Consider the following 24,745-nt stretch of genomic DNA (forward strand, 5'->3'; position numbering starts at 1 on the left):
AAAAAAAATCTAGTGATAATGTACGTGACGACAAGTTATGAAGTTAGTTTACATATCTTGCTTCAGTGTTGGAGTTATGTCAATGTAATGACACTGGAATGACATTACTATTGACAGTACATTGATTGGAATGATGTAAATATTACAACAGTTTAATAAATTTATAAGCAATGGCAATAATACATATTTTTTTTATTGGGTAGGTACGGTAAACTACTTTGACATTTGGTGTTTACTGCATTCATCAATTATACTTATCTAAATGCCAGGCTATTATAAAATGTTTGCTCATATTTACTGAGGTCACTAAAAGGATAATACTAATCACGTATAAACTAATAGATGCACCTTAATTCGTCGTGCTTACAATAGCCGCACCAGCTGCGCGCTAGCGCTACGTTGCCAACTCGAACGCGCGCGATTATTATTATCATCCTTTCCCTCTTTTACGTATGGAATAACAATATACAATTCATGACAACGCGGCGCTCGCTCAGTTGCGCGGCGAATGCCGAACGTTTCGGACGGTGAATGAGTGACGTATTCCTATCGACGCGTTAGTTACACAAAATGGAAGCGGAACCGAGTTCCTCGACACAACCGGAAAGTGTTATTAATTTTGAATTTCGAAATAACGCGAGCAACATCGAATCGGCCCGATTTCTCCAACGCATATTGAACAAATCTAGAGAAGAGAATATGTTGGTTAAACCCTTGACTGACCCTATGGAACGCACATATTTCTACACCGGCCTCGATAAAAGAATTATGCCTGCCCTCAAATACACGGATACACAAATCACACAAGTGAAGGACATTGAAAGATCTGTAATACATGAGCGATTGGTTGCTTTCTATTTGAACTCAGCCCGTCTTCTCAGTTCTCCGAGTCCAGGAACTACACCGACAACGAAGAATCTATTCGCAGCTCTGTATGGAACGATTCCGAAATACGTTGATATTCGTACGTTTCGCAAATACTTGGTCAAGTTTGAATATGTTTGGTTAAGGATAGCCAAAGGATACATTGTCATGGAAAGACCTAGCGTCACCTCTGAAAGATACTATTACCTGAAAAATATAATGCGATATCGTGAAGAGAACAGAGAGATTTTCTACGTCGATGAAATAGTATTGACCACCAGTTGTAATCTCTATCAATTTAAAAAATACAACAGTCTGCTGAAAACAGCCGCAAAAGCAAATATAGACTTATCACAAAGCGTTTTATTAAAACACATATACGCTGTCTCGAAAACTGGAGTCTATGCTATGAAGACTCTTGATGATTTCACCTCATCTAACTTTGCCAGTTGGATAACAGATGATTTACTACCACTGTTGCCCGAGAAAAGTGTTGTTGTAATACAAAAATACGATCACCATGATGACGTTATCAAGAAACCTACGTTATACAGTGTAAAAGAAGACATGATAGAGTGGCTTGAACGGAATAACGTACCGTTTGTAGAAGATATGTCGAAATGTGAACTGATGTCTCTGATAGACACCTACACTTCTGAGATTGACGAATTCAGTGTAATTGAAAACTCACTTAAGCTAAAAGGTCATCAGTTGCTCCGTCTGCCTGTCTGTATTGAAGACATGACTCCGGCCAAACATCTCTTCGAGTTATTAAAACTGAATGCCCACAAAGTACGAGTAAATATCAATTTAATAATCGAAAGTGTCCCCCAGCCTACGTTAGAGGAGTATGACAATAATATAGTAGATGTAGAGAGAAATACAATGCATACAGATATGAAGATGGACGACGTCTTAGATAGTGTTGTAAAAGGCTTTCAGAACTTACGATTTAAAGATGAAGATTCCGAAGTGCCGCTCAGTGATAGTGATTGAAAAATACAAAAAAACTCCTTTAATTATAGGCTTATATGCATGCCTATGTGTTTTTTTTTCGAAGTCGAACGGTTATTTTGTTTGTAATCCATACTGATTAAATAATTTTCTTATTATTTCATGTCAAAGTTTTCGTGGTAATCTTGTATGATACCTAATTGTTTTAAACAGAAATACATTAGTGTCTATTTAACAGACGTGTAGTTTTAATTACTTAATCAACCTTTATTCCCTACTCATTGTTAATTTATGATATTTGTGGCTTTCCATCAGAGAAGGGTCCTTATGCTCTATGTGCAATAAGGACCTTTCTATCAGAATTTCTGTTTGAATTTCAGATATAAAGGGCCTTATTCCACTAGAAGCATAATGACCCTTCTGTGATGGAAAGCCATATTTATTGATGCGACGCATTTGTTAATACATAAACATGTATAATTGTAAACAGAAATACATTGTAAAAAAATATACGCTGTCTGCAGTTCTAATTTAATAATTATTTAAATTGACACTTGGTTTTACGTACAATTTTGCTCGGAAGTGGGGGGGGGGGGGGTCGAACATGGGGGTTTTCATAGTTCTTACGTAAGATCACAAAGATGCGAAAGTTTTTAATTTGTTTGAACTTATGATGTCGGAGGGCAAGATCCACTAACCACTTCGGGTCGTCGCGCTACAGCAGTAAGTAAGTATGAAATTAGGACATTCAAAGTAATACGTCCACACTATATGTTATCAAACATGGTGCAGAATTAGCTTAGACGAGCGTAACAACAAATGTAGGTACAAATAAACGTTCTAAATTGATTGTTTTGATAAATAAACACTAAAACAAAGCAAACATGTTTAAATTTTTTCCTTTAGATTCTTACGTAATACAGGGGGGAGGTGATCGGCCTATTCTTATTTTTTCTTAAATAGGGGCGGGAGGGGGTCAAAAACTGGCAAATATCGTCTTACGTAATAAATGAATGGCGCCTATGTAGGATAGGAACCTACCTACCTACCTTGTTATAAGTTTTGTGTTATTTATGTAAGTATTAATAATTATGACAGATAAAAATGCACCGTAATTCATCACGCTTAAATTAATCAAACCGGCCGCGTGCTACGTTGCCAGACCGAACGCGCACGTATACTCAACATCGCGCCTCGGTCCCGTCCCGTCCCGCCCGCGCCCTGCGGCACGCAGTTTCGCGGCGAACGCCGAATCATTCGGACGTCAAACGCGTGACGGTTCGTTATAGACGCGTTACTAACACAAAATGGCGGCACAACCGTGTTCGTCAAAAGCCCTATCCAGTGTTACTAATCAAGAATTCCTAAATAGCGCGACCAACATCGAATCGGCCCGCTTCCTCAAACGAATACTGCAAAAATCAGAAGAAGAGGGCAATTTTAGTAAAACTTTCTCCAGCGATCTTGACCGCGCTCATTTTTATACTGGACTTGACAGGAGAATATTCTTTACACAATATACCGATTTAAAAGCAACAGAGATCAAGGATATCGAGCGATCATTGATACAAGAGCGCCTGATTGCTTTCTATATGAGCGCGTCCTGTCTACCCCCAAGACCAGACACTACTCCTACAACAAAGAATCTATTCGCAGCTTTGTACGGGAAGATACCTCACTACGTAGACATTCGAATGTTTCGCAAATGCTTGGCCAACCTTGGATATGTTTGGTTAAGAATATTTAAAGGATACATTGTCATGGAAAGACCGAGCGTCACATTTGAGAGGTATTATTATCTGAAAGACATTGTGCGATATCGCGAAGAAAACAGAGAAATTTTCTACGTTGCCGAAACAGTTTTGACCGGCCTTTGTAACTACTACAGTTTTAAAGAATTTAACAATTTAATGAAAACAGCAGTAAAAGCAAGCATAGAGATAATCCAAAAAGGTTTGATCAAAAATATCTATGCTGTATCGAAATCTGGAGTCTACGCTTTGAAGACTATCGATCATTTCACAACAAGTAACTTTGCAAATTGGGTGATAAATGAACTTCTCCCAGTCTTGCCTGAGAAAAGCGTTGTAGTAATACAAAATTATGAACATCATGACGATGTTATAAAAAAGCCAACGTTATTCAGTATAAAATCAGACATAATAGCGTGGCTTGACCGGAACAATGTGCCTTATAGTGAAGAAATGTCAAAATGTGAGCTCGTAGATCTGGTAGATGCCTACACTTCTGAGTTTGATGAAATCAGTAAAATTGAAAACTCCTTGAAGTTAAAAGGTCACGATTTACTTAGACTTCCTGTCTGTATTGAAGAAATGACCCCCACAAAACATTTCTTCAAGTTAATAAAACTTAATGCTCGTAATGTGAACGTCAATCATGATCAAGTACTGAAGACATTAGCAGAAAGTGTAACTCAGGAAACTTTTGAAAAATTCGACAGGCATGTAGCAGATGCAGAAAAATATACCTTACAAGCAGATACCGGGTTGGATGAGGTTTTTGATACTGTTGTGGTAGCATTCCAGAAAGTACGTTTGAAAGATGCAGATGATTCTGAAGTACCACTTAGTGATAGTGACTAATAAATTTAAAGAGCCTCGAAGAGTCGTCGGTAATACTAGTGATTGGATGTTTTGTTTCTAAAATTGTATTTTGTTTCTTAATAAAAATGCCATTGTAATGCTCTTTTTTAGGGTTCCGTACCTCAAAAGGAAAAAAACGGAGCCCTTATAGGATCACTCGTGCGTCTGTCTGTCTGTCCGTCTGTCACAGCCTATTTTCTCCGAAACTACTGGGCCAATTAAGTTGAAATTTGGTACACATATGTAAGTTTGTGACCCAAAGATGGACATATAACGTAAACAAATTAATTTTACCCACGGGGCCACTTTTGGGGGATAAATAAGAAAATTAAAAAATAAAGTTTGTCAAACTATATCGTGTTACATATCAAATGCTTTCATTTTCATTCAGCTCATTGTGAGTATCTCAAATATATATTTTTTATAATTTTAAGATAAATAGTTTAGAAGTTATTCAAGAAAATAGGCAAAAAATGACCATTCCCCTTTATCTCCGAAACTACTGGGTCAAAAATTTTGAAAAAAATACACAAAATAGATCTTTACCTATAGATCACCGGAAAACCTATTAGAAATGTGCAGTCAAGCGTGAGTCGGACTTAATTATTTAGTTTTTGATCCGACCCGGGTTTTTTAAAGACATTTCACATAAAAAATACGTTGTTGAAATTGTGTAATGTACGGAACCCTTGGAACGCGAGTCCGACTCGCACTTGGCCGGTTTTTTTCGTAGAAATACATGAAAAGAAAATAAAATATCGTCTATTAAAAAGACGAAGTTTCTACTAAAATTTTAAATTGTAAATACTTTTGTTCCAGAATTCTTTTCAATAAATCTTGGTACAGTCGATAACCAAATGGAGACGCCTTGTCTGTAATTTTCTGTACAAAACAGTCTGCCGAACGCCTGTTAATGGCCTCCGTTTGGTTACATCCTCGGATACATCGGAGCGGCCAAGGCGCTTACAAATATCTGAACGCGCCTCTATTGTCAATAACGGCGTTAGAGTGCGTGTTCAAATATTTTTGAGCACTGTACTTGTTTACTTTGACTGTACTTAGAGTTAGACCAAGAAAAGTCTGCAGAGATTTTGACAGCACACGCAGTGCCAGTGTTATTTAGTCGTCATAATTTTATACAAATTTGACGTTTAAAATAACACCTGCACTGCGTGTGCTGTCATAATCTCTGCAGACTTATCTTGGTTTGACTAGATATTTTGAATATTTGGGTAACAGACCCTAAAAGGTTCCGTGTTGTTTTAGCATAATATATTCATAACTCATATAATTAAGTTTATTTCTGTTCTGTTTAATTTTCTTTGACCTTTCCTCCTCGTGTTTCATAATTTAATGTTTAATTTAAAGTCCTTTAAACGTTTAGTGTTCCAAAGGATCATACAGTACGTACTTAACTAATTAATTAAATATATGTTGTCATTGTTTTCATATGAATAGGTTAGCTGAAATACATTTAAATATTATTACAGGAAATCATAAATGGTTACAGTACATATGGTGCTATTTTACCTCACTAGTGCGATAGTAAGCACATTACGCAGCTATGTCGAAAGTTTTAAGGGCCATATGTACCGTAAAATGTACGATACATGTGTGAATACTGTGAATAGGTAATCCGCAACTCGTGTCGAATTTCCTATTTTTCGCACTAGTATCGTAATGTACTATAAACACACTTCTCAAAGGATAATGTGTAAAAAATAATGAAGTCAGTGACAAATGTTTACAATGAAGGGAACTTTTGAATAAATCGGAATTATATTTCTTAAGCCGAAAGCTGTGTATTTAATGTAAGCGATTTATCGTAAAATGATATTCAATGTAATTGGTTAGAATATTGGACACAGGTTTTGATAAACAGACTGCTCATTTCGATGTGAGAAATGCTTCTCGCGAGGATAAGATCAAAAATGGACTCTAATGCTGTAATTATAAGACTCAGTGTAGTGATAAATATCGTGTTCTTGTCTGGGCGCGTTTCCTTCGAATAATAATAGAGTTAAAATACTTTTTTTACAACTGACAGTCATCTTGATTGGTTTGACAAAAAAGGGAATTAACCTTTCGTATGCCTTGTCCCGTTTACGTCCCCGACAATTTGGACTGTAATTTAAATTTTAAAGTTTAATAATTCAGTAGCATATTTTTGACAAAGGCATACGAAGGGTTAAAAAGGGGATGCTGTATTTTATTTACATTCGGATCAACAAAATCATTCATATTACTAACAGCAACTCTCTTTACTGGCAATTAGTAATCCTTACCTCGTAAATTAGGATTTCGAATAACTGTGTCTACTGTCTACCATGGTAATTTGTTTTTTTACTTTATTTTCGAATGCCCACATAACAAACTCATTCAATGAATAGTGTAAAAGAGAAACAATATTTTAAACGTGTTAATTGTTTCCAGATTAAACCTCTATTACATTGAATGCTTTTATTTAATACCCATAATGCGTGTTCGTCGTTAATAAAATGCTACGCCAACGCAAGCTGCGCATTCAACACGCATAATATACCGACCCGACCAAGTGAGGCAGCCGCGTATTAATCAAACTGTGCGTCGAAGTGTTTGTACAAGATAAAAGCCAATGAATCACTAGCTACCCGTCCTTTTCTTTCGCGTGGAAAACGTGATGTTATCTCGCTTTAACGACGCCGTGTGAGTTTTATTCTTATCGCTAACAGAGTACGGGCAAGTCGAATGTCCAGTATAAGCACGCTCTATGCTTACGCGTTGCTAATACGGAACTCGAGGCCTTGTTACTCTGGTTCTTTTATCAACGCTACTTATCCATGCGATAACAACCAATAGGAATACACGGATGCGCGCACGCACGAAGCTACCTAACATATGCTTATCTCGCTCGCTCGTACGCGTTTCAATGCATCTTTCTCTCTCCTTTATTAAGTAGGTGTTTATTTACAAAGCTCTTCTCATTATTAACTGAATATGTTATTGTTTTGTTTTTACGATATTAATTCATTCTTATTTTAACGATTTGTTTTGAGTTAAAGATTGTGTTTGAAGATTTTGTCGGCGATTTACTTTATTTTGTCGAATGACAATCAGATAAATTTCGACGGGTTGGATTATTATTTTGGACACGTTTTGTGGTCTCACGCTTTGAGACTTGAGAGAAACAAGTTTTATTTTAGTTATGTGAAAAGAAGTCTAAAATGGTTTCAATCAAACGATGTACCTGCCTATATCTAGTAATATGAACATATGTAATTTTATATTTATTCATCCATGAAATCTTGTTAGGTGTCGGCAGAACAGTTAAGTTGATTGAATGTTTCTCAAAAATCAGGATCAGGATCAGGACGCAAGTCTTAAAAACCGGGTTTTATGGATTTAAATTAACAAAACATGATTTTTTGTGGTAGTCATAAACCCTTTCCAAAATAAGCTATCTATCTAAGTACTAAGCATGTTAGTATAAAGGGTTCCGTACAATTACGCAAAAAGCGGCAAAAAAATCACGTTTTGAAAAAGTGAAGAGTATACCGGTCTATGGATTGAAGTTTGGATGGACAGTGAGACTGGATGGGCTCCTAACATATCTCCTGGGTGCCTAACATAAGAACTAGTTTCGTTGTCGTAAATGTCGTAATCACTCTATTCTGACTCCATTTCCAAACTTCTAAAAAAAGCTTAAATTGTACAACCATTGCATACGATAAGCTATGTAATATATACCTAAAGAAAAAACTAAGTACATATTTGAAATGCCTTGAAAAGATTTGCTCCGTGGCAAAGAAAATCTTAAGAATAAAAACTTACTGTAGGCCGAGCACATGATTGGCGCGACAGTATCTCGCCGCGAGATAGACTGCCCGTCTTTAACTAACTGTATGAATTAAAGAGGGACGGGTAATCTATGTCGCGGCGAGATACTCTCGCGCCAATCATGTGCTAGCCCGGCTGTTGTGGCAACCCTGATATGTAAGGTACCCTAATTGTTTCGGATTGTTGTCAGTCCGTCTGTCCCTCCGTAAGATTTATTTGGGCTACATTACATTTACTAATACGTTTTACTTGACTGATCTATCTTAAGCACACAACAACACACAAATTGCAATCATATGGTACGTTCACACGGTATGTGTATGATTTTATGGGATCTGTTTTGCTCCTAATTTCATATTATTATTAGTACCTACTTCAAATTTGGAAATGTTTCGGATTAAATTAGGAGATAATACACTATTTGTGACGTTTTCAACCAAAAGGTACCACATTGTCGGTTGTTGATAAGGTTGATTTTTAATTCAATATGGAAATAGCGCCTTACTGACAAGCGACAATAAGTCCCCTTTTGGTTGAAAATGGCACATTTATATTACTTTTATTAGAAAAACAAATCTCTTTATTATACCTAGTATAAATCTTCTCAAATGATTTTTACGTCTAAGACCTTAATCTTTTTGTGTTAATTTTTGTTTAATGTTGGCATCATGTCAAACAATTCTTCAGAGCACAGCCCATTGTACAAGCGGTAGAACACACACAAGGAGGCGAAGTCTCTCCTTAGACTTAAAGGTTCGATACCGCTTGTGAGTTTGGGATCGTCGACGATTCGTACAGCGCGCCTTTGGACTGAGTCGAAGGGTCCAAGCTGGCATCCAGGTGCTCCTGCCCAAAGGTGACAGCAGCAATCTGTTAAACAAACGCCATTGTTTCTTTTATGCGAGGGGGTCGGCCATTGTGTGCCATTGTGTCTGAGCGCGTGCTACGGCGCGTGCCGTTGTCAGACACAATGGTGTAACAATGTAACAGATTACCGTCTTAGACGTAAAAATCATTTGAGAAGATGCATACTATAAGTACCTACTCAGAAACTAAAATACCTACCTGTTTAGTCATGTTTTTAGTAAACTTACTTACTTACTCCTCTGGCGCAGCGACCCAAAGTGTGTCTTGGCCTCCAACACGACATTTCGCTACTGATCCCGGTCCTGTGCCGTTTCTCGCCAGTCTTGGACCTGGAGCTCGCGCAGATCAGCGTCCGTCATCCGCCCATCGGTACCTAGGTCGCCCGACCGGGCGGCGTGCTGTCGGTTTTCCCTCAAACGCTCTTTTCACCGCCCGACACGCGTTGTTTTTAGTAAATGTCATTAAATATTTTCAGTTTCGTAACTTTCGTATCAGTAATAAATTGTTCGAAAAACATTACTCAACAATGACTATAGCGTAAACTTTCGTAGATATATGTGACGTTTTCAATCAAAAAGTACCATGATATAGAAAATAAATGATAAACTTTGTCGCTTACCATGAGGACGAAAATTGCTTGTATTTTTATACGAAAAACTTGCCAGTGTCCTTATGGCAAGCGACAATGTGGTACCTTTTGCTTGAAAACGACATATATAATAACTTTTTAACACACTTACCAAAAAATATTCTGTATAACTTCACAAGTTGAATTACACTTTAAGATTTTACGTTTATCTTATCTCAATATTCAGTAATTGATTAACATTCTTAAGAAACAATTAAATATCTTGACCTTACGAACAAAACCTTTCATCAAAGCACAGAGGGTTTAGTGGCAATATCCTCCCCCTGACGAGGGTCGGATTTGGCACTTAATTGGCCCAGTGTGTGTTGACCCTTACGGTATTGACAGCGGTGTTTGCACAGGTTTACCTGCTTTATTCCTATTGTTCAATCTTAAGACTTGTTAATGTTTGACTTGCACGCTAGACGGCGCGATACCGTGTCTAAGTGTAAGGCCTGAGTGGACGCTCGAGGTGGGCGTGCAGCGGGGCGGGGCGTGCGGCGTGCATTTTAAACAAACGCAAACGTATAGGAGCGGCCTTAGTGCACGCTGCTCAAATCACTTGTGAGCCCCACGCCACGCTGCACGCCCCGCCGAACGCTCCGCTTTGAGCGTCCACTCAGGCCTTACACTAAAAGTTCTACATCACGCTATCGCGCTTCAGATGAAAATATGACGTAAAAGTAACCTCAACTGAACCAGTTTGTGTAGGTATCGGCACCAGATTTGAGTCATTCTTGATATTAGTACTTAATCGGCTTGTCTGGAAGAGATCGCTCTTTAGCGATAAGGCCGCCTGTTGTTTACCTATGTCTTCATGTATTTTTTGTGTTTCCGTGTACATTTATTCTGAGGTTGTGCAATAAAGAGGATTTGTATTGTATTGCTATAAGACAATGGCTTTTTTATTTTAATTTTATTTTTATTGTATTGTATTGTAATCGGCTAAAATCACACCTAGTTCTTACTTCTACCAAAATTGTGTAGTTACCAATTACCAATGCTGTTAAATCTCAGCAACAGAAACATTGAACTATTATTACTAATAACCAGTATTTTGCGCCATGAGTTGCTGCCGTTTTGGCATCAAACCATAGAAGCGGAGCGTGAATCTCGCGACCTAAACACGTAAGCGCCACGAATTTTACGGCGCTTACGACGTTTGGTCGCGTGTGAACAGTGAACTCAGTGAACAGAAAGGATAGCTGTGAACTATTAACGAATTTCCGACAAAACACATGCGGCCTGTAGCCCATATTTCCAGAAAAACGAGGTGCCGACGAAATCCGCCTTGGCACATACAACGGACCTAAGTCCTGGCTGTGTTACCAACGCTTAAATAACGATTCAGTCAGGTAAACAAAAATATGCAGTTCGTTCCGAGTGAAAGAGGCAATACAGAGGGCCTACCGCGAACCACGTTCGACATGTTGCCTCTCTCTCGCACTTGTAAATTCGTACGTAAGTGTGACAGGGAGACAACACGTCGAACGTGGTTCGCGGTAGGTCTTCTGATCTGCGGTCGGGCGACACGTTGCGCGGCGGCGCGTCGCTGGCTTCGTTTCGCTGACTTCGAATGGTATTTTATAGAAATACATAGAAACCAGTCGTGTCGCCAGGTTCCAACTAGTACCTTCAGAGTACGATTAAACATTGGAAAACAATTTATTTTGAAAATACTTATTGTGGAGCGGCAGTGAACAGTCGTTCTTCAAATATGCCAGTATTGACAATTAAACTCACTATCTTACTTAAGCTTCCTCGCTAAGCTATAAGAACACACGGCCTGGCATGTCGGCCGATAGGCGTCGGTGGCGTTTTGCATTTCATGGAATAAGCCCCCGTTTGAAATTTAAATTCGGACCCGCGGGTGTGGCGCTCCTGGAAGCGGAGATCTGAATTCTAAGGCAATGCCCTAACTCAGTGGTTGTTAACCTTTTTAATACTGTTTAAAAGTGATGGATTTTACTCCCAATTTAAACCAATTCCTGTAGGCCGAGCACATGATTGGCACAGTATCTCGCCGCGAGATAGACTACCCGTCTTTTACTAAATGTATAAATTAGTAGGGTAGTCTATTTCGCGGCGAGATACTCTCGCGCCAATCATGTGCTAGCCCGGCTGCAAATACAAATTAGTTCTAAAACAAAACAGCATTCTAATGTGACAATATTTTTTTCTGCTGTGCAAGTCAGTATTTTTTGAGGGACGATTATATCCTAAAATAAAATGGCAGCTGTCAGCATTTCATCGTACGTCACATTAATTTCGGAGCTCAGTCACTTCGTCGGTAAGGTCAAGGTTACAAATCGCTCCTTTTTCTTCATAACTTCGTATCCGCTCCCGCTTATACTTCGGTCCCGCACACATTTGCATGTGACATGCTTTGTACGGAACCCTGGATACATATTTTTTCATACATTTCGCTTTAACCTGACCTACAGAGCAAAATCAATTTGCCGGTCTAGTTTTTTGGGGCTCTTAAAGTGATTTTTATTTATTTTCAATCCTTTAAGCTATGTGAAGAGGGTTTCGTGTAACTGGTTTAGTTGTATTAAGTGCGTTTTTTTAGAGTTTCGTACCCAAGGGGACCCTATTACTAAAACTCCAGTCCGTCTGTCCGTCTCTCTGTCTGTCTGTCTATCTGTCTGTCTGTCTGTCTGTCCGTCTGTGCGTCCGTCCGTCCGTCTGTCTGTCCGTCTGTCTGTCTGTCTGTATGTCTGTCTGTCTGTCTGTCTGTCTGTCTGTCTGTTTGTCTGTCTGTCTGCCTGTACGTCTGTCTGTCACCAGGCTGCATGTATCTCATGAACCGTGACAGTTGAAATTTGTTCATTTTGTTTTGCTAGACAATCTAAGTAAATAGTGGTGCTACTGTAAAAAAATCTTTTTTACGAAAACTAAGCAGATTTACTAGTGGATTTTAAAAACGTGTTTCGATAGGGGTTTGTTGTATCAATTTTTAAAATCATGCACTAAGACTTTTATTTAAGTCGCTTTCGGGCTTTGTAAGGTACAGAAGTTGTACTTGTATCACTTGTATGTTGCGTATTTATACAGAACATACTACATATAAAAACCTATTTACATATGTAGTGTTTTCTATAAAAAATTACCTTATTGTCTATGGCGCTTACGCCATTATATAAACACAATGCCGCGCAAAGCTACAAATACAGTGCTCCGATATAAATACAGTGCCATCGACAATAAGGTCCCTTTTCATAGAAAATGCCCCATATGCAGTCCAGCTCGTCTAACATAGTTAATGATGAATGTCAGATAATTATTAATTATATTTCAACGTGTTAAAATAGGAATGTTGAATATTAATTAGCATTTTTTTTGTTTTCAGGTATATTGCAGTCTTGGAAAAAAAATGGCTAATGTGGTTAAGTATAAGTAACTTAACTCAAACCTAATTCAGTTACCATCATTATATGTGACGTTTTCAACAAAAAGGTACCACCACATTGTCGCTAGTCGATAAGGTTGATTTCAAATTGAAGCTTTATGGAAATAGCGCCTTATTGACAACCGACAATAAGTACCCTTTTGGTTGAAAATGGCACATATTTTATAACAGTTATTGTTAGGTATTATCTAGATCACTTTTTTATTTAATTACACCCATTTGTCAACCATTTTCGATGATGAAAACCAGTAATAATTACGTTTTTCAAATTTTCCTACAGTTTTAGTGCCATAAACGGCCAGACGCCAAACTATAAATTTACATTTCGCCTCTCGCTTGTGTTCGTGTGTGTGTACTCGTATGTTAATACAATGTAGATGACCACACATCCAGCGGAGTGTCTGTGACGTGCGTTGTGTACGAATTAGTATTCATACGTATTGTACGTGACATATGTAAAGTGTATGAATATACCGTGTAATTGTCGCTTGTGCTTTTCTACTTCAAAAGGAAGCTAAACTTTTATTGGTGCGCGTGAGATGCTTTGCGAGCCAAGGTCGTATCATAACAATATCAAAACTTTAGCAAATTACAAAATCAGAATAAGTAACGGTCTTAAACTATCGTGAGACATATTTTAAAACCGACCTTTGATTTCGATCTTTGATTTCGATATTGACGACGTACAACCGCCGCGGACACGCGTGCCTGAGGAAGGATTCCCGAAGAATCCGAATTCCGAAACATGTCTGGCTATCACGGTTCATGAGACACAGCCTGGTGACAGACATACAGACGAACGAACAGACGAACAGCGGAGTCTTAGTAATAGCGTCCCGTTTTTACCCTTTGGGTACGGAACCCTAAAAAAGGTAAAAACCCGCAGTTATAGACGGCTGCAATGGAACACCTAAAAACTTCCACGCAATAACACTTCCGGTCGCCATTTTTCGCGACATTATTCGCGCTGTTTAACTGTATGTCATTTCCCCGGAACGACAATCTCATATAAACAGATTACTTAATGCCGTAACAGATGTGCCACCAAACGTAAACTATTTTTTTCACCAAGCTGAACGGACCTCATTAAATTCTACATCGGAGTATATTACCTAATACATTTTTTTTCCCTTATTCTTTTTATGTTATATAAACTGAAATAGATGGCATATATTAAAGAATAAGTGACTAAGCCCTTCAGTGGTGAAGGCCGGATTCGAACCGGCGTCTTTAGCAATCCGGGCTAACGCCTTGAACCCCTATGCCCCTCCGCCACATAGTATATACTCGTAGTAGTGTGACTACTTATAAAACACAAATCAAAATATTTAATAAAATAATTTGATTTGTTCCCAAAGTTGTGTATGTTGTTTAAATCATCACTACATAGTATATGAGGCACTCTGAGGACATGCATGTTTCTAGAAGTACTTATTATGTATAAGCTACTTGGGTATGTACTTCTAGAAACATAACTCAGCTCATTTCATTATTGTTTATTTTTTATTATTTTTATTATTTATTGTAATGTTAATTTTGTGTTAATAATTATTCTGTATATATAGTGATAGATGTAAGCACTAACATAGCTATAAGTACTTACTAACACAAGCTATATGAGTCTGTAAAGTTACTCGAAATAAAAAAATGATTTATTATAGTATAAAACAAAGTCGCTTCCGCTGTCTGTCTCTATGTATGCTTCTCTCTCTATCTTTAAAACTGCGCAACGAATTTTGATGCGGTTTTTTTTTAATAGATAGAGTGATTCAAGAGGAAGGTTTATATGTTTATATCAGCATTGCACCCGTGCGAAGCCGGGGCGGGTCGCTAGTCAACTATAAATATATGTACCTTCCCCGAGTTATCAAGCAAATATTTACATATGAATAGATGCTGATGAAGAAACACAGCCATTTTAGGTACTCTTGATATAGGTTTATTTATATACTTATATGATTGATCTGAACTTGCATTGTTAACGCTAATGAAGGTTAGTCTACCAGTTTACTCGTATTTGTAATATAAACTGAAATAGATGTCATATAATACAGAAAAATTGAACTGGAGGGCTCCAGTGGCAAAAGTCGGAAAAAACTTATAATTTCTTGCAAGGACATACATTTGTTATGATAATACTATTACTTATTCTGTGCATTTGTATTATGTTTTATTAGATTACAAACATTATTATTAAATTATCCTGTAAATTACACTTGTCGAGAGCAAAAAACACTTGCGAAACACTAAGCAAAATTTAGCATGGTATCGTAAATTAAATTCAACCATTTCTATGCCGTATCTGTTATAGTATTATTATGTAATCTATCCCCCGACCTACATTGTGCTAACAAAAATACAAGTCCTTCAGCTTATGTTTGTGCATTAGAGGCACATTAAGCCAGGTATCTGTTCTTTCGCCCAGCAATACCTGACCCGTCCTCAAGTTATATACAAGACGTTGAAGAGTTCTAAATATGCTGGTTATTATGCGACCAAATTGAAAGTGGTGTAGTGGTCTGAGCTAAAACAAGTCTTGAGACTTGAGGTACTGACGGCGGTTAGTTGTTTTATAAATAAGGTTATAAATATATAAAATGTCGTATAAGATGTAAATGCGAAAGTTGATGAAGTGATTACAGTCAACATTAAACGTACATAGCTTATCAGACTAACCGTCAAAAGTGTCATTCTTTGACAGCTATACAAAAAACCGGGCAAGTGCGAGTCGGACTCGCCCACTGAGGGTATCGTACTTTTTAGTATTTGTTGTTATAGCGGCAACAGAAATACATCATCTGTGAAAATTTCAACTGTCTAGCTATCACGGTTCATGAAAGACACGGTTACAGGCAGAGGGACAGACGGACAGTAGTCTTAGTAATAGGGTCCCGTTTTTACCCTTTGGGTACGGAACCCTAAAAATATATGTCTATATTATAGAACAATGAAATGAAACTGTTACAGATACTTTTATACTTGAACTGGTGAGATATATATCTATGTAAGATATTTTTTTTTAAATATACTGTTTTTGTAAGATATAACTATCTTTTATCTGTGGCGTCTCCTCTGTCACTGTCGACGTCGTGCCAAAACGTCCTAACAGATGGCGTCAGCTACCTAGAACGCAATTAGTTAGAAACCTACATCGCGCTTACGGAGTTTCAAATGTCACACTATATATACTCCTTCTGACTACCTCTCAGTTGACTTCAGTCCCCAGACATAACACCAGCCTGGAGAGAGTACTCTCTATTGCCCCCTCTCTACCTTCCTATATCTTTATTTGGAAAAGTATTACGGGAGTGGAATATACTTTTGATGCGTTTTTCATACGTTAGTATTGATGCTGACTTTAGGCCATGTCTTTAGACTTTACTTACTTACTTCTTTCTTCTCTCGTGTCGAGGTTCCCCTAAACAGTGGATGCCCAGAAAGCAGCGGTGCTGACAGCCCGGACCGTGGCGTCTCAGGTCAGATTCAGAGCAGGAGTGCGGGCACGCGGGGCAATCCAGCAAGTGCACCATAGTTTGCGGTGCTGTGTCGCAAGCACATTGGGTAGAGTGGCCACGAAGCAGTCCCCATTCAACCATGCTTACTTACTTACTGCTCTGACGCGACGACCCGAAGGGGATCTTGGCACCAAAGACCGCCATGCTACTCTGTCTCTGTCTGTCTGTGTGTCTTTAGACTTTAGTGTCACCAAATAACCGGACCCGACTAAACGGCAGGTAATCCCCCCTGCGCCCACCTAGAGTGTTTTATAGGTTCGCAAACTACGCGGTTGATTAAATTCTGTCCCCCGCGGGTTCAGTTAAATAGGAGAGTACAGTAGACTCGATGTAACACTAAATTAAAACTGTAGTTTATTTAGTTAGAACAGTTCATTCTACAGTTTAGCTGTGCGAGGCAGGAATTTTCTGGAGATAGTTTCTTAATATTCGGGCGTATTATTTGGTTCATCTATATCATGCTAATAAACCATTTGAAAACGCTACAAATACATTAGCAGCTAAAGATGAATTGTTAGAGACAATTTTCTAGAAACAAACTGGTCAAAAGGCAAGAGACACGCAATAAAAATTCAACACTCCCAATAATCAAAACATCCTATGGGTTCAACATTTCTCATTATATTTTAATGACAACGGGAAAAACGTAACCTGATGGAAGAGAGCACTTGAAAAGTTCTGAAGGAGCTTAGATTGTACAAAGTTGCAACAAGTCAAACATAATAAAAAAATATTCGGCACTTTAACCGAATGATTCAGCGGAATACGAACTTTGGAAAACTTGCTGAATATGCCGAATAATTACCGAATCTTCGGCTCATCTCTAATTTTATCATATGTCAACCCTAGTCGTGACGTACAAAAGGTTAAAACTTCTAGATATATAATTACGAGTATGTCCTGCTGTATAAACATGCACTACATCATGTACTAACGACATCCTAAATTACGTTATTTATTTAATCGAATGGCATAAAAAGTCACAAATAAATCGAAAATATAGCAGGTACGTCACAGGTTTATATCCAAGGTTCTCAGCCATTGGGCTGCGTCAGAGGTAAGTGAGAACCTGTTATCGGGGCTTCCAGGGTAGGCTCTGAGGGGGCACTCCTGGACTATGTGTTGGACAGTCTGCGACTCGGTGCCACAGTCGCATCTGGGCGAGTCGTGAAAGTACGTGAAAGATTACGTGAAAGATATATACAATGGTACTACTTAATTCAATTAATAACTAGCTTAAATCTAAAATAGGCCCTTGAGGCATTGTACCAAGGATGCTCGCGGCATTTCCTCGCTGTATCGCAATGCTGATACATTATGCGAGGAAGCTGCCAGCTATTCGGTCACCAATTACGTCAACCAGACGCTTCGCGATTTCAACGAGATTGTTTTCCCCGGTAATTTTTGGGTGTGAATTGAGGTATTGTTGTTTTAATTGTGCTTTAGTTTGGCGTGTGTTGGAAACTGCAACTTTCGCGCTTTGTTTTAGCAGTTTAACAGCTTTTCATTACATTGGAAACATTGTACGCGTTGAAACATTTCAGGAAAAGTTTAGGCGCCATCAGATATGTCAACGGACGAAGTGTTCGCAAATGTTTTAGGATATTCGAAATTAAACTATCGTGAGACATATTTCAAAATATTTAGATCAATACGGTTTCACTCACTATTATTTTTAGTCGCTTTTGGCGACAGTGCACGACGTACAACCGCCGCGGACACTCGTGCCTGAGGAAGGATTCCCGAAGAATCCGAAACATGTTGTTGTTGTTTCATTCTCAATTGCTCAAAGGTTGACTAATGTTGTACTGTAAGGTTGATAAGTCCGCCTTTGTACATTGTATATATTTATGTTCTTTTATTGTGTTTGTAATCTGTCTTATGTACAATAAAGTGTTTACATACATACATACATGTCGACAAAAGCGACTAAAAATAATTACTATTACTAAGTAACTACTAAAAAGTGAACAGTATACCGGTCTATGGATTGAAGTTAGTGACTGCTAACAGCCACTGTGCTAACTCACGTCTTATGCATTTTCCACTTCATCCTCTGGAGCATATAGCTCTACCGACTATAGCATATTATTATTACACAAATTGACTAATTTCCATAGTAAGCTCAATAAGGCTTGTGTTACACACGTACACAAACAACAGCTAATAAGCTGTCATGAATATGTAATCTAAGCACGGACCCTAAATTATACCAAATGTCTTACAATCGAATACTTAGCAAGTAGGTAGGCTTATTCATACATTTTGACTGGTCCATTCTATGAGTAAATTTTTTTTCGCGATTTCGTGGTTGGTCCCATAGTAAAAGTTGCTCAGTTTAATCCCAAAATCTCCCTGGCAACGGGAATGAACTTATTTTTGGCCAACCTGTAGAATTGTGCATGCTCGTTCACTGAAAAGATTGCTCCCAACTAGTACAAATCTCACAACTGTACTAGTTCGGTCTTTTAGTACACAGAGAGAGTCGAAGTTTAGTTTTAGTTCTGTCGGATGAGTCGGATCACTCGGATCGCTTTGCTGTCATTGTCACTCCTCGGTCCTCGCTCCCATTCTGTTTCGTTCGTGTGTAGTGTACTAAATCTCATAATTTATTACCTAATTTTAATACCAATTTGTTGACACTATAATGGAATAATTGAATACTGACAATATTATATCCCTTTTGACATCACTGCATTTTTAAAATATCGTATTGTAAATCTTAGTGTAATTTTAATACACATACATACATATAATCACGCCTATTTCCCGGAGGGGTAGGCAGAGACCACGGATTTCCACTTGCTACAATCCTGACATAGCTCATTCGCTTCCTTCACTTTCATAACATTCCTCATACACGCTCGCCGGTTTAGGGTGCTCTTGACCTGGCCTTTCTTCAGGATTTCCCCGATCTGATCAGAGAAAGTCCGCCGAGGTCTGCCTCTTCCAACTCCCGTTTCTACCTCTCCCTTATACACTCTCTTTGTTAGCCTTCTTTCACTCATTCTTTCCACGATGTAATTTTAATGTTTGCTATTTATATTGAATAATTAATATTTTAATTGATAATGTATTATAAAGTTTCATCGGTAGTATATTTGGATTATTTAATTTAGAAATTAATGAAATCTATGTTAAGTTTTGTAAAGTATTTTTAAGTATTTAGTTATTAAAATTATCTTGCTATACCCTATTCAGGGTTCATGCTGTTACAATGGGGTTGGCCGGTCGAAATAATTAGAAGATGGCGCCAGCTTGCCCTGTCAAATTGTCAATCCCTAGAATTGTGTAAAATGTTTGTTTTTTTAATGCCCTGGATGCCAGCCCTTTAAGCCGAATTTCATAGAAAAAGGGGCAAGCTATGATGGCGCCATCTCTGCAAACCTTTGACAGTTGCCAACCCCATTAAAATGATTATAACACCTATATGTACCATGGATTGCAGTAAATAAATAAATGAAATAAAACGTACTAAGAGCAGAATCATTAGGGAATAGTTCGGTCTAGTACAGTGGAGGGAATCGTGTCTTTTTGATTTTAGTACATTTAGTACATACTACACAAGCCTACCAACCTGTATAGGAGGCCGTTAGTATGTTTAGAAATTAGTTGTAAGGATAAGGGATAAGTCTCACAAAATGGAGAATACTGTGAAAATTGCGTGTTTTCGCCAAACCAATTTTCGGTTCATTTGACCCCGACCTCTGAAAGTGCGGTATCACGCCATAATGATGCCGACGGCGGACATATTATACAATCTGACGGCCATATATCATACTGACGGAAAGGTAAAGAAATAAGGTTTAATGTACCTACACTACCTACTTGAAAAGTAAACTCGCAACGTCGCCGTCGTCACATTTTTTACAAGGTGACCCAAAAATACGTTGAAAAATTTTTTAGGAATATTTTTTTTTACTTAGGGTAGTAAGTAGTAGTAGTAAATCACTTTATTGTACAAAAAAAAATGTTAACATGAAATTCATATAAATTTAGGTACAAAGGCGAGCTTATCCCTATAAGGGATCATCCACATATTACATCACAGCAACAGGAGGGTCAAAAAAATCGAAATTTTGTGTGATGTAATAAATGGATGACTTTTACGTCTTTTACAAAATGTAAAATAAAAATTAAAACTTCAACATATTATCAAAATATTATAAATAATATATACATAGGTACTTACTTTTCCTAAATAATATCAAAATATTAAAAACTTATTAGTTACCTACCTAAGTACCTACTCATAAAATATGATGAAACTTGATGTTTAATCTATTTTAATCTCAAATTAAGGCCTTACTCCAATTTGTTTATAGCCGGGAAAAATAAGTAAATTTATCATCCTACTAATTACATTTAAGATTTGACCGGGCTTGAAATGTCATCATCATCATATATTTAAGAGTAAGTCTTTGTCGGTGGAGCAATTACACATAAATTAGCTTGAAATGTATACATCATTATTTTTTATTTAAAGGCCGTTTAAAGCCACGGGTAAAAACTAGTGTTTGCACTTTTCCGTATATTTTCCTTTGAGTTTGAATTTGTGATAACCAACTGGAAACCCACATCCCGATATTCCTGAAAATCCTAAAATATATTCCTTTGTTATTTAAATCGGGATAATGAAATGATCCCTGGGGAACCTCAGACGTTTTAAGTTTCGGACTGATTTCGATTTTTAAATTTCGGTTCCTTTTATATTTTACGCTGGTTTCTTGTAGACCGGTCAACGAGGTACGGTAATATTATATCGGTAATGTAAAGTCTTTATACCACAAATTACTCACGAAAGATCGAGAAACCAATAGGCGGTTAAATTTAACTTTGAATAGATATTTCCATTGCCGCTTTAACCACATAAATAAATATACCATAGAAGACGCAAATGCATCTACTTCGCGTGTCCGAACCCCGACCAAGCGTCGAGGTTGACCGTCGCTCTTTACAGTCCACGCGTGTCAGTTGTTGCAGCCAGACGTCCGTGAAAACTTAAAATATGCTTCGTTGCATGATAATTAACTGCAACAACCCAAAAATTGCGAGCACCCAAAGGCAAGAACAAATTTCCTATGACAGATAAGTAATTTTAAAATTATATTATGCGTAAATTTTCTATGAAAAAGTCGGCACGCTTGGTATCAATACAAATCGTGGTATTTGCGTCATCTAGCGTATATATTTTTTTTTTTTTTCGTATATATTAAATATGCGGCATTAACAATATAATAATAAAAATATAATTGTTTATGCTTCTGACCTCTGTCTGTACATTTACAAGAAACCCGGCCAAGTGCGAGTCGGACTCGCGCACCGAGGGTTCCGTACTTTTTAGTATTTGTTGTTATAGCGGCAACAGAAATACATCATCTGTGAAAATTTCAACTGTCTAGCTATCACGGTTCATGAGATACAGCCTGGTAACAGACAGACAGACGGACAGACGGACAGACGGACAGCAGTCTTAGTATAGGGTCCCGTTTTTACCCTTTGGGTACGGAATCCTAAAAAGGAACTCGTCGATTAGAGTATTACAGCTTAACCAAATCAGTTGATTCAATTCTCTCGTAAAGCGGTAGATGCTGTGGAAAATGCTATTTGGCATAGTGGAAATATAATTTTATTCATGCCTCAGTAGTCGGCAGTCGGAAAATAGGTCACTTTCCTGCTAAATTGCATTTAATATTGCTTTTGATGCAACAACGTAGCTGGGTTTAAAAGATTCATTTCTGAACACATTATTCTGAGACCGCTGTTGAATTTTATTGACGCATATCCGCGAGGTCGCAGTTCGAATCCCGGCTCGTACAGTTAGCATCAAAAGTAGCGGATCAGACTACGCGGCAACAAGTATAAACATTCTCTAATAACTTACCATAAAGGATAATAATTTGGCAAACCACTTCTGTCAGTGGAGAAAGGCGGTAAATTAAAAAAAAACCGGCCAAGTGCGAAACGGACTCGCGCACCGAAGGTGCCGTACTCTTTAGTATTTGTTGTTATATCATCATCATTGGCCACGACATCTATAGCAGATGATTGTTGCAGCGTCAGGTAAAATCAGGTGTTACGGAGAGGTTGATTGCAACGTCTGCGATGACTTAAGAGTCCAATACCAGAGCGGCATCTTCTGCGGCAGCTTCTGTTGCTATGGCGGCAACAGAAATACATCATCTGTGAAAATTTCAACTGTCTAGCTATCACGGTTCATGAGATACAGCCTTGGTGACAGACAGACGGACAGACGGACAGTGGAGTCTTAGTAATAGGGTCCCGTTTTTACCCTTTGGGTACCGAACCCTAAAGATGTAGTGTAGTAGCTTGTGCTCCTTTGAAAAGTATTCCACAGTGGCAGATACTGTGGCGAACTGTCATTTAAGTACTACACGGCGCATGGCTGGGGCTGGACAATGGTTTCCTTAGCTTTTTGTCAAAACGACATTTTTATTTCTACCAAGTTTCTCATACACCTAATATCTAATGACACCTTGTGCTTCGTCTTTACACAAGTGTATCTCTTTCTGCCGTAAGTCCTCGCCGTAATTGGATACGATCCGGAATGAGCGCGCCGAGCCTCTCTCTGATTGTTCTGGGCCCTTTTTAATAACAACCACACGAGTTTGCACAAAGATACACGAAATGCTAGAAGTGCAAGAAGAGCACATTGAAATTTGCTTGACTAAGCCCTTCTTTTTTATACTACGTCGGTGACAAGCAAGTGATGACTTACCTGATGGCAAAGATAGATATCTCCGTAGGTTACTCTATGCCTGATGGTAAGCAGTCACCGTAGCCTATGGACGTCTGCAACTCCAGAGGTGTTACATGCGCGTTGCCGACACACACCGCACCCTTGCTTAGCTCTGTACTGACAACCTTACTCACCGGCAGAAATACAAGTCAATGAGTAGGGTCTAGTATTATTTGGCTGCGGTTTTCTGTAAGGTGGAGGTACTTCCCCAGTTGGGCTCTGCTCTATATCTGGAATGACAAAACAACAATTTTTGTAACCCAGCAATGTGCCCAGCCCACTGCCACTAACCATTGTCGATGACATAGGTTCTTGCGCGGATTCTATTCCTTCTTGTAGGTAACTTATTTCTTAATTAACCGTAGCGTTAGTAGCTTAATTAACTCGCGCATTTTGCTTTTGTAGGTATATACGGATGTTCTCTACAGGTCGCAATTCTTAAGCTCTTAGCAGATTCTCGTAAAATGTTGTGACCAGATTCTATGATTAAATAGTTTTTTTTGTCGATCCAGTTTTTGGGAATTTTTCAAAATGCGGATATTGGCATAAAGAACTTAAGCGCCAATAGCATCTATGGCGCTTAAGAGCATTTTGAGTTTACTGTGATAACGACTCAACTAAGTATTTTTCACTTTTACATTTTCTAAGCTTAACGCGAAGTCTACAGCTCACAGAGCCACTAGTTTCTTATTGTATACTTCCTACAGAAGATCTGAGAATTTGTTTTATCGAGTTAATGTCGGTTCGAGCAGTAATTATCTTGTTTGTGCTTTATAAAGTTGGTCAAGTGGTCTAAAATCGGAAATAAACGGCGGAGACTCTTCTATAAAACTATATCTTTGATTATAACAGTTTGCGGCCCATCGTGAGCTTTTATTGGTCATGAGCTCCAGCTATCCTCACCAACCAATCCAATTTCAACCTAAACCACCTAAAAACAAGGCATAAAATCTCTTCAGCAAGCTGCATTGGTATCTATATGTTATTATCTCAGCTCGCTGCTGCTTGCTATTGGTTGGATTTGAGGTGCGTAGTTGGATTTTGTTGGGCCTTTGAGTGTAATAAAACTATATAGAAACATACATTATAATAAATAACGTAACACGGAATCTTGACCACTTTTCCGAAGCCACGTTTAGTTTTTTTTCTTTTTTCTTTGTCAGCTCTTAACTCTGGAAACTTTGTCGACGACATTAGGTCCTGTGGTTCTCCTTATTTCCAAGACCGATTATACACTGGAGCGATTGTTTTCGATCTCAAAGGGTAGCTTAGTCTTATGCACCGGATCCTATTTGTTTGAAAATTTATGTTGTTTTAGAATCACGA

At 38.2% G+C, this 24,745-nt stretch overlaps 1 protein-coding gene and 1 long non-coding RNA gene across 2 annotated transcripts in view; one reads left to right on the forward strand and one right to left on the reverse strand.

The window, feature by feature from the left end:
* The window catches only part of LOC134751459 (uncharacterized), a 255,547-nt gene that overhangs the window by 173,905 nt on the left and 56,897 nt on the right, over nt 1-24,745 (reverse strand). The gene's annotated exons all lie outside the window — the stretch shown is intronic.
* Nucleotides 416-2,042, forward strand: LOC134751373 (uncharacterized). Its single transcript, XM_063686719.1, has one exon. It carries the CDS (start codon nt 571-573, stop codon nt 1,858-1,860), a length of 1,290 nt encoding a protein of 429 aa, XP_063542789.1. The 5' UTR covers nt 416-570; the 3' UTR covers nt 1,861-2,042.

This window comes from Cydia strobilella, chromosome 22 (assembly GCF_947568885.1).
Source record: "Cydia strobilella chromosome 22, ilCydStro3.1, whole genome shotgun sequence".
Lineage (NCBI taxonomy): Eukaryota > Metazoa > Arthropoda > Insecta > Lepidoptera > Tortricidae > Cydia > Cydia strobilella.